Source organism: Condylura cristata, unplaced genomic scaffold (genome assembly GCF_000260355.1).
Source record: "Condylura cristata isolate star-nosed mole 26May11 unplaced genomic scaffold, ConCri1.0 scaffold00033, whole genome shotgun sequence".
In the NCBI taxonomy this organism is placed as follows: Eukaryota; Metazoa; Chordata; class Mammalia; order Eulipotyphla; family Talpidae; genus Condylura; species Condylura cristata.
In genome coordinates this window covers 16,260,698-16,272,788 of record NW_004567134.1, presented here as the reverse complement: position 1 = coordinate 16,272,788, position 12,091 = coordinate 16,260,698, and the positions used below count along the sequence as shown (strand labels likewise).

The 12,091-nt window shown below is 59.5% G+C and overlaps 1 protein-coding gene across 1 annotated transcript in view; it reads left to right on the top strand.

The window, feature by feature from the left end:
• The window catches only part of LOC101637723 (interleukin-1 receptor-associated kinase-like 2), a 60,592-nt gene extending 51,380 nt beyond the window's left edge, over window positions 1-9,212 (top strand). The window contains exons 9-13 of the mRNA XM_012732086.1: window positions 832-1,027; window positions 2,787-2,849; window positions 4,035-4,235; window positions 6,759-7,065; window positions 8,093-9,212. Of these exons, the coding sequence (XP_012587540.1) occupies window positions 832-1,027; window positions 2,787-2,849; window positions 4,035-4,235; window positions 6,759-7,065; window positions 8,093-8,199 (874 nt within the window). The 3' untranslated portion in view covers window positions 8,200-9,212. The remainder of the gene's footprint in view (window positions 1-831; window positions 1,028-2,786; window positions 2,850-4,034; window positions 4,236-6,758; window positions 7,066-8,092) is intronic.
• The last annotated feature ends 2,879 nt before the right edge of the window (window positions 9,213-12,091 follow it).

The window sequence follows — 12,091 nt, the reverse complement described above, 5'->3', positions numbered from 1 at the left end:
CTGCCGCCCCCTGCCGTCCCTTGCCGTCCCCTGCCGTCCGTCTGCACGCTCCTCGCTCTGAGCTGGGGTTTTCCCGACACCAGCTCTGCATCCCTGGTGCACTTTGCCCCCTTCCGGCGCCTGGGCGGGCCCCGTCCTGGAACTCTGGGCTGCGCCCGCCAACCCCCCAGGATTTGAGCTCCTTGCTCAGGGTCTGAGCCCCCTGCTTGTGTGTCTGGTGATGAAAGGGACTCAGCCCCGAGGCTTCCCCAGCGGGCACCCAGGGCGCCCAGGTGCAGGAGCCAGCTGGGGAGCCAGTGGGGGGGCGCGGAGGGCGCCTGGCCCTGCCCGTCTGCCTTGGCCGAGGCCAGGCCCTGCCTTCGCTGCCTCCTTTGAGCCACAGCGCTCCCCGGGGACTCCCCGGGGGACTCCCCCGCAGCCTGTCCTCCCCCGCCAGCAGGCCGGCCACTGTCGCATCATCTGTTTAGCTTCCCGCTTGGGAGGAGCTTCTGGGCAGGGCTCACGGAGGCGGCTGGACCTTGGACTTGTCCCGGGCCAGAGCTGGGGTGGGAACAGCCCCCAAGCCGCAGGACGACACACCTCTGCGGCGGCCTGGTGGGGGCTGGGAGCCTTGGCCACTCACCCGCCCCTTAGCCGCGTCCCCAGTGGCTGCAGGGGTGGACCAGAGTCCTCGCCCCTCCGGTCAGGGTTGGTGCAGGAACCCCCAGGCCCAGGGGATTCTGGCGCCCCCGCTGCAGGGGCCACAGCACTCACGGCTGAGCTGTTTTCCAAGGTTATCCGCCGCCTCTTCTCTGGCTCCAGGTGAAAGGGCCCCGCTCTTCCTTCCCACAGCTCCAATGTGTTGCTGGACCAGAACTTCGTCCCCAAGCTGGCTCACCCCGTGACTCACCTGTGTCCCGTCAACAAAGGGTCGAAATCCACCACGGTGAAGACCCGGCTCTTCCAGGCCTCCGTCGCGTACCTGCCGGAAGACTTCCTCAGGGTGGGGCAGCTGACCAAGCGCGTGGACGTCTTCAGCTGTGGGATAGTAAGAACACCTCTGCGTGGTGGGGGGCCTGCCCCCGCAAGCACAGGGCACAGTGAGGCTTTCAGGGGTGCCCCGCCAAGGATGGCAGGGCCCTCAGCTGGTCCTGGGCTGGACCTAACCCCTCCTATTTTCTGTGGCCTCTGAGCTCAGAACTGTGCTTGCGTTCGTAAAACCTGTATATAAAAAAGAGGAAGACGTGACAGAGACTGTTCGTGGCCCAATAGCCTAAATATTCCTGTCTAGTCCGCTGCAGAAAGCTCTAAAGATGAAGCCGCCACCCCCCGGCTCCAGAGTCCAGGGCCTGCAGGGACATCTCCTGACACCCCCTTCCTGTCGGATTGTGGGTCCAGTGTCTGCTTGTCCCTGTTTGTTCCTCCGTGTGCTTTGTCCATCTGTTCACCTGTTGTGTGATCATCCGTCCACCGCCCGCCGGCCTCCTTGGCCACCTCCCCGGGGTGCTGGACATAAGTGTGACTAACTGTCTCATCTCCAGGAGCTCATGGTCTCTGGGTCTATCTCTTGGGCTCTCTGTAGGTTTGATGTGTTCAGAGGTTTCCCAGGTAGGTTAGAGAAATACTGGGTTAAGAAAGGCAAGCCAAGTTCCTATCCCACGACTAGCCAGAGCCCGTCACTGTGGTAGCGAGGCTCCCAAGTGGTGACTGCACGCTTGCCGTCTCGGAGTACTCCCGCCGGGCCTTCCTGGGGGTGCAGCAGGCTGAAGTGCAGCCCTGTGAAGCTGTCTGCAGCCGCTGCAGCTCAAGTTCAATCCCCGGCCAGAGGGTGGCCCACATGGCGCAGCAGACCTCTCCTGTCTCCCTGCTGCTCCCCTCAGCAGTGGACTTTGTCGATCTGCTTATTCTGCTCCCCACTCTGTCTTTGGTGAGTCTTCTCACCCCCTGCACCTCTGGCCTGTACCCCAGTTCTGGATGCACAAATAAACAAATCTTTAAAAAGAAGAAGAATGCGCAGTGCCAGCGGAGCCCGGGCTGGGAGTACTGGCTGAGAAGTGCCCCCTCTCTGGCTGACCTCCGCCCAGAGGTTGACCAGCTGCCTTGGGACTGCGGCCTCGCTCTTCCTCTGTGTCTGGAACCGGACACTTCCTGTCTGTAACTGCAGCCCCTGGCTGCCCATCCATCCCTCTCACGCCCTCTCCCCGGCCACCTGCTGCCCTCAGCCCAACCCCTCAGGTCCCATGCTGCTGGCCCGCCCCGCAGCAAGGCGGTTGGGTGTCTCTGTGGCTGTTACTCCTCCCACCCTGCATCTGTTTGCTCTGGACATGTTAGCTGAGACCCTGGTGTGACATTGTCTTCCTCATGCCTTCGTGGGCCGCTCTACTTCCTCCACTCTTTTCAAGATTTTATGTATTTGTGCATGCAGAACTGGGGTACAGGCCAGAGGTACAGGGGTGAGAGGACTCACCAGAGTCAGAGTGGGGAGCGGAACAGGTGGATTGACTGAAGCACTGCTGAGGGGAGCAGCGGGCGGGTCAGGAGGGGTCTGCTGTGCCCTGTGGGACATCACCTCCCTGGCCAGGGATCGAACTCGGGCTGCAGTGGCTGTGGACAGCTCCATGTGCTGAGACGTAACCCCTTGCACCACCAGGGCCCCCACCCCTGGCATTGCAAGGGGCAGTGCTGGCATAATCCAGAGCTGAGTCTGGGGCTCTAACTTCATCACCGAGAAGTTTCTCTTGGCCAGAACCTCCCGCCTGCCCTCGCACCTCAGTGTCGAAGGCCTGCTGACTGCATGTTCTCTGCAGGTGCTGGCCGAGGTCCTCACGGGCATCCCCGCCGTGGATAACAGCCGAAGCCCCGTCTACCTGGTGAGGGACCCAGTGACTTCGGCTTGCTAAGCAAGTCTCTGTAATAATTGCACATCGCAGGTCTTAAGAACTATTATATGTGTATGAAACGGCCGTCTGGATACAGGTTACAGAGTTTATGCATGTGGTCTGCTGAGTGCTCGCAGATGTTACTACTCTGAAGCCTCTGCAAAGGCTGACCCGTGAGGCTGGTGGGGTCGTGAGTCCACCATTGGAGGACCAAGCCCTGCCCTGAGGCTTGCCTGTGGCCTCCACTTTGCTAGGGTGGGGCTGGAGTTCCTCCGGGTTCTCTGGACTCAGCGCCTGGCTCAGAGTAAGAGCGGAATAAATGTCAGCCATCATTGTTGTCATTGTTACTTAACTTCTCTGCCAGGCACTGGCCTCTTGTACACAGGGCGAGTCAGATAAAGTTCTGACCCTCGTGGAGGTTTCTCTTTGGCTCTGGAGCAGACAGTGGGCGCTGAATGAGTCTGTGTGGGTTAGGGGCAGAGCGGGGATGGTGGGGCAGGCTTAGTGCTGCGAGGCTTCTCAGCAAGGACGTGTGAGCGGAGCCTGAGCTACGTGTGATAAAGCTGGAGGGTCAGCGGGAGCAGCCAGCCCAGAGCCCTGAGGCAGGGTGAGCTCCGTGACTTCGGTGCCTTCTGGGAACAGCCAGAGGCCAGAGTGGCTGAGGACAGGACCAAGAGGGAGAGGGGACACAGGCAGGCCAGCAGTTACTGCCCAGTGTCAGGGTCGGGGTAGCGGAAGCTAACAAGCGGGAACACTGTGGGACATCGGGAACTCCAGTGTTAGATGCAAACGCAGAAAGTTTAACTTTTCCTCTAATTTTATTTATTTAGTTTTGCGTAGAAGAGCTGCTGTGCAGGCCAGAGGTATTGGGGGCGAGAGGATGCACGGGAGACAGAGCGGGGAGCAGAATAGGCAGATGGACTGAAACACACGCTGAGGGGGTAGCGGGGAGTCAGGCGAGGTCGGCCGCGCCCTGGGGGTCCCTCCCTGGCCAGGGCTCGAACCGGCACTGCAGGGGCTGCGGACACCTCACAGAGCTGTGCTCAACCCCTTGTGCCACCAGGGCCCGCGTTTATTTTCTTAGCTGTTGGTTGTCTGAGAAGTTTCGTGGCGCTGGTGTGGCCCTGCGGCCACGGGGCTCACGGCGCTCACTCGCTGCTTCCGTCTGCTCTGCAGAAGGATCTGCTCCTGGCCGAGCTCCCCAGCAGCAGCGCCTCGCCCTGCTCCGGGAGGACCGGCGCCGAGCGAGCCGCGGCCCGGGAGATCTGCCGCCGGTACCTGGAGCAGAGGGCGGGACACCTGCAGGAGGACTGCGCCGAGGCCCTGGCCACGGCCGCGTGCCGCTGCCTGCGGAGACGCAACGCCAGCCTGGCTGAGGTGAGCGCAGCTTCCCTGCGGGCCGGCCGCACTGGGCCCCGCCCGCGGTGACCGGACCCCCAGACGGGAGTCATAATGGGGCTGTGCGGGGTCGCGGGCGAATCGTCGGTGCGGTCAGCCAGGGGTGGAGAGGACGGGGCGCCTCAGGGGCGGGGGGCGCCTCAGGGGCGGTGGGCGCCCCGTGCTGCTGACTGGGGGCCAGGACCAGACCCTCACGGTCAGCACTTGCCCTCTGTCTGTGTCCGCTTCTTTCTTCCTCCTCCCTCCGTGGACCCGCTGGCCCACAGGGGATAAAACATTCCCGTGTGGAGGAGATGGTCTCCATGGCAACGGGTGTAAATTTGGGGGCGGCCGCTAGGTCTTTGTGAGCTCAAAATGGCCGTCTGAGAGGCGCTTAGAGCCGAGTGGTTTTCAAGTGGCGTCTTGCACAGGAGGCCGGTGAGAATACCTCACGCTTCCTGCTGGCAGCGAGGGGCTGGGGGACCCGAGGGCCCCACCCTGCCGCCCGCCAGACACCCCGTTTCACTTCTCATGAAATGGCACTGGGGTCTCGGAGTTTCCTCAGAGGAAAGGGTTTGTTGGCGAAGCAACATCTTCAGACGCCCCTGCTGTGGCCCAGCTGCCCCAGAGAGGAGAGGAGCGTGTCTGTCAGGCCCGCCAGCGTCTCTCCCTCGCTCGCCATCTTCCACCTTGACGTGGCAGGTGCCCCTCGTCATCGCTGCCAGCCTGGGCTAGACCCCGCTCCCCTCCCCCAGCCCCTGCCGGAGTGCCAGTCTCCGGGGGTTCACTCAGCGGCGTTTGCTGGGCCGGGGCATCGGTCCACGAGCAAGGAAGTGATGTGTGCAGGGCGGACAGCAGCCCAAGCGGAAGGAACAGCCCAAGCGGAAGGCCTGAGTGGGGAGAGAGCCCGGCCCGGCCGAGGGCCTGGAAGGGCACCAGGGCCAGAGTGGGGGTCCGTGGAGCCGAGGGGCTGAGGCGAGGCCGGCGAGGAAGGCGTGGCCCGGAGCAGGCTTTGCAGGCACTGGGAGGATCCGGGGAGGTGGCGAGGGGCCCTAAGCGGGGCAGGCCATATCCCATTTATGTTCTAAAAAAAATTTCTCTCCCTCAGCTTAGTCTCCATGCAGGGTTCATCCCAGCGATCATTCTTTCATGTGCCCTTGAGCAAGCAGCTACAGTGAGGAGACCCCCGAATGCAGTGGTTTAATGAGAGGACTGTATTCTCGTTACCCCAGCAGTCTGAGCGCAGGCAGTTCGGAGCTGTGTGGCAGGGCCACAGTATCGGGGTCCCGGGCCCCTTCCACGTTGGTCCTCAGTTGTCCTCCCCATGTGGGTCTCGTCTCAGAGCCCAGGATGGTTGCTGTTGCGCAGGCCATCACGTCTGCCTTCCGGCCGCTGAAAGGGGGAGAGCACGTCTTACTCCTCTTAAAGTTGTGGGCTGAAAATGTGCACAGCACTTTTCCTCGCATTCTGTAGGCCAGAACCTGGCACACCCAGCTGTAAGGGACTCTGGTCTTCAGCTTGGCAGACCCCGGACATGTACTGGAAGGATTTACCCCGTGCGCTGGGCCTTGATGGTGTTCGCCAGGTAGAATCAGGGGCGTAGGGCATGTCATAAAGGGGAATGGGAGATGGCCCTCGCCCCCAGGATTTCACAGCCCGGCTGGAAGGACGATGGATCGCTTGGTCCGCGGCCGGGGAGACCAGCAGGCCTGGTTCGTGACCAGCTGTGCCTCTCCCGCGGGGACCCAGCTGCCTTGACCTTTATGTGTTTGTCCCCGGGCGCTCAGAGCGCAGCGAGTGTGGAGTGTGCTTGGAAGCTGCACGGCGCTGAGCAGCTGCGACTGGCTCTTGTTGCTCGGGGTACAGTGGGCGCGCGAGGAAGAAACCTCCCTGCTTCCCGCTCACTTCCTGATCTTTCTGACCACACACAGCCTCAAGGCAATGCCTACATTGCCAGGCGCTGCTAGTCGGAAGCAATGCAGACTCAACTCAAACTCTTAGAAACAGGCACAGAAACACAAAAAACGAGAAGGAAGGAGGGAGAACGGACGGACAGACGGACGGACGGACGGACGGACGGACGCAGTTGCTGGCTTATTCCTTCCAGCGGCGGCGGCCAGGCGCTGCTCTGGCCAGGGCAGCTCACCCAGGCCCGCCCAGCAGAGGTGCCATATCTCGTTTCCGCAGCGGCCTCCATTTCTCGCCTCGGCTTTACTCTGTGGGGAGGGGGCTTCCGTTGCTCCTGCTGGAATGGGTTTTGTGTGCGCGCGGGGGCCTGGCCCTGCTTCCCGTAAGCAGTGGGTGGACGGAACCCCCCCGGGACTGTGACGGGCAGAGGCCCGGGCTCAGCGGCGCTGCTCCGCGCTGGCCCTGGGTGTGGGGCAGGGTTGGCGCTTTTCCACGGGAGGCCGCTGCTCTTGCAGACCCAGAGGCAGACACTCGCTTCCTGGGCGTCTCTCCTGGCCCGGGCACAGTTCAGCTTCTGCAGAGTTCTCGCAGTGCTCACGCGCCCTCTGCCCCCAGGTGTGTGGCTTGGTGGCCACCGTGGAGGAGCGGCTCACAGGCCAGGAGGCCTCGCCCCCGTGCAGTGGGCTCTCGGAGGGCACCGGCTCTTCCTCCAACACCCCAGAGGAAACGGACGACGTGGACGTCTCCAGCCTCGGTGCCTCCTCTTCCAGGAGGGCAGCTTCCCCGTCTGGGGCTGCCCCGGCTCCCCCCCACACGGAGGAGAGAGCGGCGGAGGAGGCCGAAGGGTGGTCGCAGGCTGGGGGGGGCGTGGAGGCCGACTCCTGCGCTGAGGCCTGTGCCAGCGCCAAGCCGCCCCAGGATGGTAAGCTCCTGTGGCCGCTTACATGACCTTACCGCAGCTGGCCCTCGGTTCCTTCATTCCCTGCTCCCATGGTTCTTCAGCCACCTGCCGAGAGACTGCCCACGGAGACACCTGGCACCCTTCCTGACCCCCCCTTGTCCTGCCCCCCGCCCCCCACTCCACCAGTCCCGCACCCCGGCTGTCCCGACTCCTGAGCACCTCCAGCTGCATCTGCCTCGGCCTTCCCCTCGCCTCAGCCCTTGCCCTCTCCAGCCAGATGGCCGCAAGACCCACCTGCGTCCTCACCGACCCCCGCTGCCCCTCCCCAGCACTTGCAGGCAGCCACAAGAGAAAGTGCTTTCTTTCTTTCTTTCTTTAAAGATTTATTCATGCATACAGAACTGGGGGACAGGCCAGAGGTGCGGGGGGTGAGAGGGCTCACTGGAGACAGAATGGGGAGCAGAACAGGCAGATGGCCTGAAATAACTGCTGAGGGGAGCAGCGGGGAGACAGGAGAGGTCTGCTGCGCCCTGTGGCCACTCCCTGGCCGGGGATCGAACTCGTCCCGCAGGGGCTGTGGCCCGCCTCATAGCATTTTAACCCATTGCGCCACCTGGAGGGCCCGAGAAAGCGGTTTCTTAAAAACAACTCGCATCTTCCCTCCTTGGAAGCCCCGGGGAACCCCTCATCGAGCGCCAGGCCCAGCCAGGCCTCACTTTCCGCACAAACCCTGTGCCCGTCTGCTGCTTTGTAGACCCCTGCGCTGCCTCCCACGCCCAAATATACCGGAATTTCTTCTGGAATAAAATCCAGAAGGCCTGTTCGAGGCAGCGCTCACCTAGTCCCTCCTCCTGTGGGCCAGCCTGGGGCCCTCCCCGGGCAAGTGGGCGGGTGGAGCCAGCATCTCTCACAACTCTCAGGCCTACTCAGAAGCCTGAGCGAATAGGACCTGACCAGGAGATGGCTAAGAATTATAATAGAGTTCCACTGCCAAATGCCTTTCACCCACTGCTTTATTTTTTAAACTTCTGTGGCTCAACAACTCCAGAGACTTCATGGAAAATCGAGATCAATGAGGCCAAAAGGAAACTGATGGAGAACATTCTGCTCTACAAGGAGGAGAAGCTGGACAGCATCGAGCTTTTTGGCCCCTGATGACCGCGTGCAGCTCAGTCGGCCGTTGTCCTTGACTGCAGAGTCCTGCATCCGGCGACCAGAACGGTCTGAGGCCCAACCCTAGATCTCCCGGGAAACACTCAAACTCCCCTCGCTGGGAGGGAGAGAAACGATTTTTGGGCCCTATCACGGCTTCCATTTCACCAAGGTGAATGTGGGGAGAAGGGACCTCGGCTTTTGGAGACACCAATTCCAGAGCCGTCTTCCTCTCTGAACTGCTGGTCCGAGCTGGGAGTCAGGAGCCTGAAGCGGAGCTGCGCGATGTGGGCCCAGGACAGCCCGCCGGTGCCGGCATCCTCCCCAGCGGCACGGTTCCCACTCAGGCCCTCGGCGGCTGGCCGGCCAGCTGGACGTGAGTGTTTTCCCAAGTGAAGACCTTTCCGGCAACACCTGCAGACTTCTGGGACCTGAGAGATTTTCGGTGTGTGTCTCCACGCGATCCTCGCCTCACCTGTCCGGGCCTGGCAAAGGGCTCTCTAGGTCTTCTGCTTTCTCCTGGGACTCTGACAAGCCTCAGTATTTATTTAACACCCTCAAAGCACCTTTATCCCCCGCCCTACTAACGCTAATATTTTCAATAGAGCTTTTATTTTGAGAATATGTATTATTTATGGCTAGGTGGAGAGTCAGGAGAACTCGCTTCATGCACGAGTCTGCTGCTAATTGAGTCATTTAATTTCTGGAGCCGGTTTCCCTGGAGGGAAGCACACCTGCTCACTTGCCTGCCCTGGGCTCTTGGGGAGGAATGGGAGACTCGGCTACGGACGCACTTTGAAAATGCACTTGTCTTGTTTTATCAAAGAATTAAAAAGGCATTAAATGTGCGTTTCTGCCATATACCTCACACTTCTGCACGGGGACATTCCTGAACAGTGGCAAATCTTTTTGTGAAATGTGTTACTTTAAATTCACTGTGTTCTGCTTTACAGATCTGATTGTGGTGATTTTTTTCCTCCTGTCTTGTAAAATAAAAATAAATCGGTCAACAGAGATGTGGTAGTTAGTTTTGTGTGCAGGTGCGCTCGTTTGGAGGTTTTCTACATTCCCAGAGGGGTGTCTTGGGGTGACCTGGTCATTACATCCAGCCTTTCGGTTTGGCTATTGATAGTGCTGTCATGTTGGACCAGGCGAGGGAGTTACTCTGAACCTATTTCTTCATCGATACTATGGGAAGAGCAAAAAAACACATATTCACAGTCTTGCTGTCACGCAAGGGGCAGATCTTTCCAGGTGAAAGCATCCAGCAGCCCCTCTGTGCCCCCAGCTCTGCACTAAGTTTAGCAGTCGGGGGGCTCCAGCTCAAGTGGACAGAGAGCTGTACTGATACCCCATCTTGTTTTTAAAAAAGATTTATTTATGCATATAGAACTGGGGTACAGGCCACAGGTGCAGGAGGTGAGAGGATTCCCCAGAGACAAAGTGGGGTGCAGAACAGGCAGATCGATGAAGTACACAGCTGAGGGGAGCAGCGGGGAGACAGGAGGGGTCTGCCGCGCCCTGTGGGTCACCTCTCGGGCCGGGAATTGAACTCGCACTGGGGCAGCTGTGGCCAGCTTGCAGGGCTGCGTCCTTATCCGGTGCGCCACCAGGGAGGGCCTGACATCTCATCTTAAGCTCTGGTGATAGTGTGCAAATTGAGGGGTACCCTGAGAACCCCAACCCCATGCTCTAAATGGGTTCTGCCACTGGCTGTATAGAGACAGCATTCTCTTATGTGCACAGGGAGAGAAGAAAGGTTGATCGTCTCCCAAGAAGAGAACCAGTTACCCATCAGCTCCTAGGTAAATGCCCAAACAGGGTTGGCTAGAAACAGGGTGCTGCGCCCCCAAAGCCTGCCACCGGCCTAAGGTACCTTCTCAAGGGGCACCATAGGGAAGGGGTAGGAGGAGCCAGGCAGGTCTGGAAAGGAGCAAAAGTATCAAGCTGCTGTCAGCCTCCCGGCCGGCCTCCCGCTCACACCTCTTCCGAGTGTCTCTCCATGTCTCGACTCCATGTTCTCCCGCCACGCTCCCCCAGTGCCTGGTGCAAGCCCAAAGCTGAAAGTCGAGTATGCGCCCTCTTCTCAAGACTCTGCTCCTCATTCCTCCTCCAAGTCTCCTTCGGTGTCTTCCAAGTCTCTGCGCTCAGCGCACCCCTTCAGGAGGCAGGTATGGAGCACGGGACTTCCCTTTTTATGGAGGTTACACTCCAACAGTGGCTGTGAGTGTTCGATGAGAGCGCGCCCTGTGCCCCAAACAGGGCAAGTAGCTCACGATTCTGAGGGAGTAAGGCGTTTCCAGGGCATCGGAGGAGGAGGGTTCGCACATTTCCTTGCATTCCCGGCTAGTTTATTTCGGTTGAGAGAATGTAAGGAACGTTACTGACCTTCTCCCCCCAGCAAGCAGTAAATACATAAATTCCATATGTGAATTGCAGGGGTTCATGGCACTGGAATCTTTCTGTGAATCCCCAAAGAGAAGTCCTATCTTTTTAAAATTAATAGAGGGACATGACCAAAGAAGAAAGAAAGAAATCCAAGCAGTATGAAGATCAAATGGTGGAAAGAGGCCCATTCCTTCCTGGAATCAGCGTGTGCTTCTTTTCTCCAAAGAGCTTTTAATTTTTTAAAATTTTTTTTCACACTGTTCTTCATTTTGTGCATTTTTTCAACTCAGTTGCACTCCCCATGTCCAGAGATTTTTTTTCCCTGCTGGACATCACTAGTCATTAGGGAAATGTACACGTGGTAGTTCACACCTACTTGGATGGTAAGACTCAGAGCCAACGGCAGGTCTTGGCAGGGCTGTGGAGAACTTGCTCAGGAGTGGTCAGGGAATCTGGAAGATCTTCCAAAGCGCAGAACTTCCTAGGACCCAGAAATTCCACTCCGAGCTCTGTAGCCAACAGAAATGAAAATGTGTCTATAAAAAAACACACACACTGGTGTTCATTACAAAGCTAAGAGCCCAAGTTAGAAGTAACCAAGCAACAACTGAATGGGTGGGTGACCGTACCATACACACGCCACATGGAATATTATACAGCCAGGGAAAAGGATGAAGGGCTTGTGCCCTGTTACAACATGTGTGGATCTGGAAAAGATTATGCTAAATTCCAGTCATAGTGACTAAATCCATTTTACAAAATGCCCAGAATTGGCAAATCTGTAGAAACAAACCAGATGAAGTGCCGCCTGGGGGGGCCTCACATGTGGTCTGCGGAGGGGGGATGACACAAGGTTTCTTTCTGGGGTGGAGACATTCTGCAGCCAGTGTGATGCTGGTGTTGCACAACCCTGTAAACAGCCAGCTCCGGTGGGTCTACCCCCCACAGCTGCTGCTCCCCGAGGCTGTCACTTGAGGGGTCCATCAGAGCATCTCCGCGGCACCCCGATTCACCCGCCTGCTTCTCGGTCCCGCCCTTTATCGCGCGCAGGTCGTCTCATTTGTCCGCCTCAGTGACTGGAGTTACGTTTTCATTAATTTCCAGCCGTCTGTAACTGGGTTCCTTCCCTCCTTCATTTCCTCTGCCCCTTTTAACGCTGAACGACGGGCAGTCAGCCCTCGGTCCGGTTGCTCCCTCGAAGCCTGCGCCCCGTTTCCCGAGTCGCTGCAGGTGGCCGAGGGGCTGTTTCACATCCGTGGAGCCGGGGTGTGCGCGCGTGCGGCTGCCAGCTCCCACCCGCACGCTGCCACGCCCCGGGCGCGCCGCTCGGCCGGGAGCCGGTTTCCTGCGCTGAGACAGACCGCGCTTAGGGGTCGGAGGGCTGCGGCTCGGGAGCCGGGTCCGCGGACGCCCCCTACCGACCCCGGCCGCGGACCCGAGCCCGCGCGGTCGCGCCTCGGCTTCGCGCTCTCGGGGCCGACGCAAGCGGTTTTGCCCCGCCCCTTCT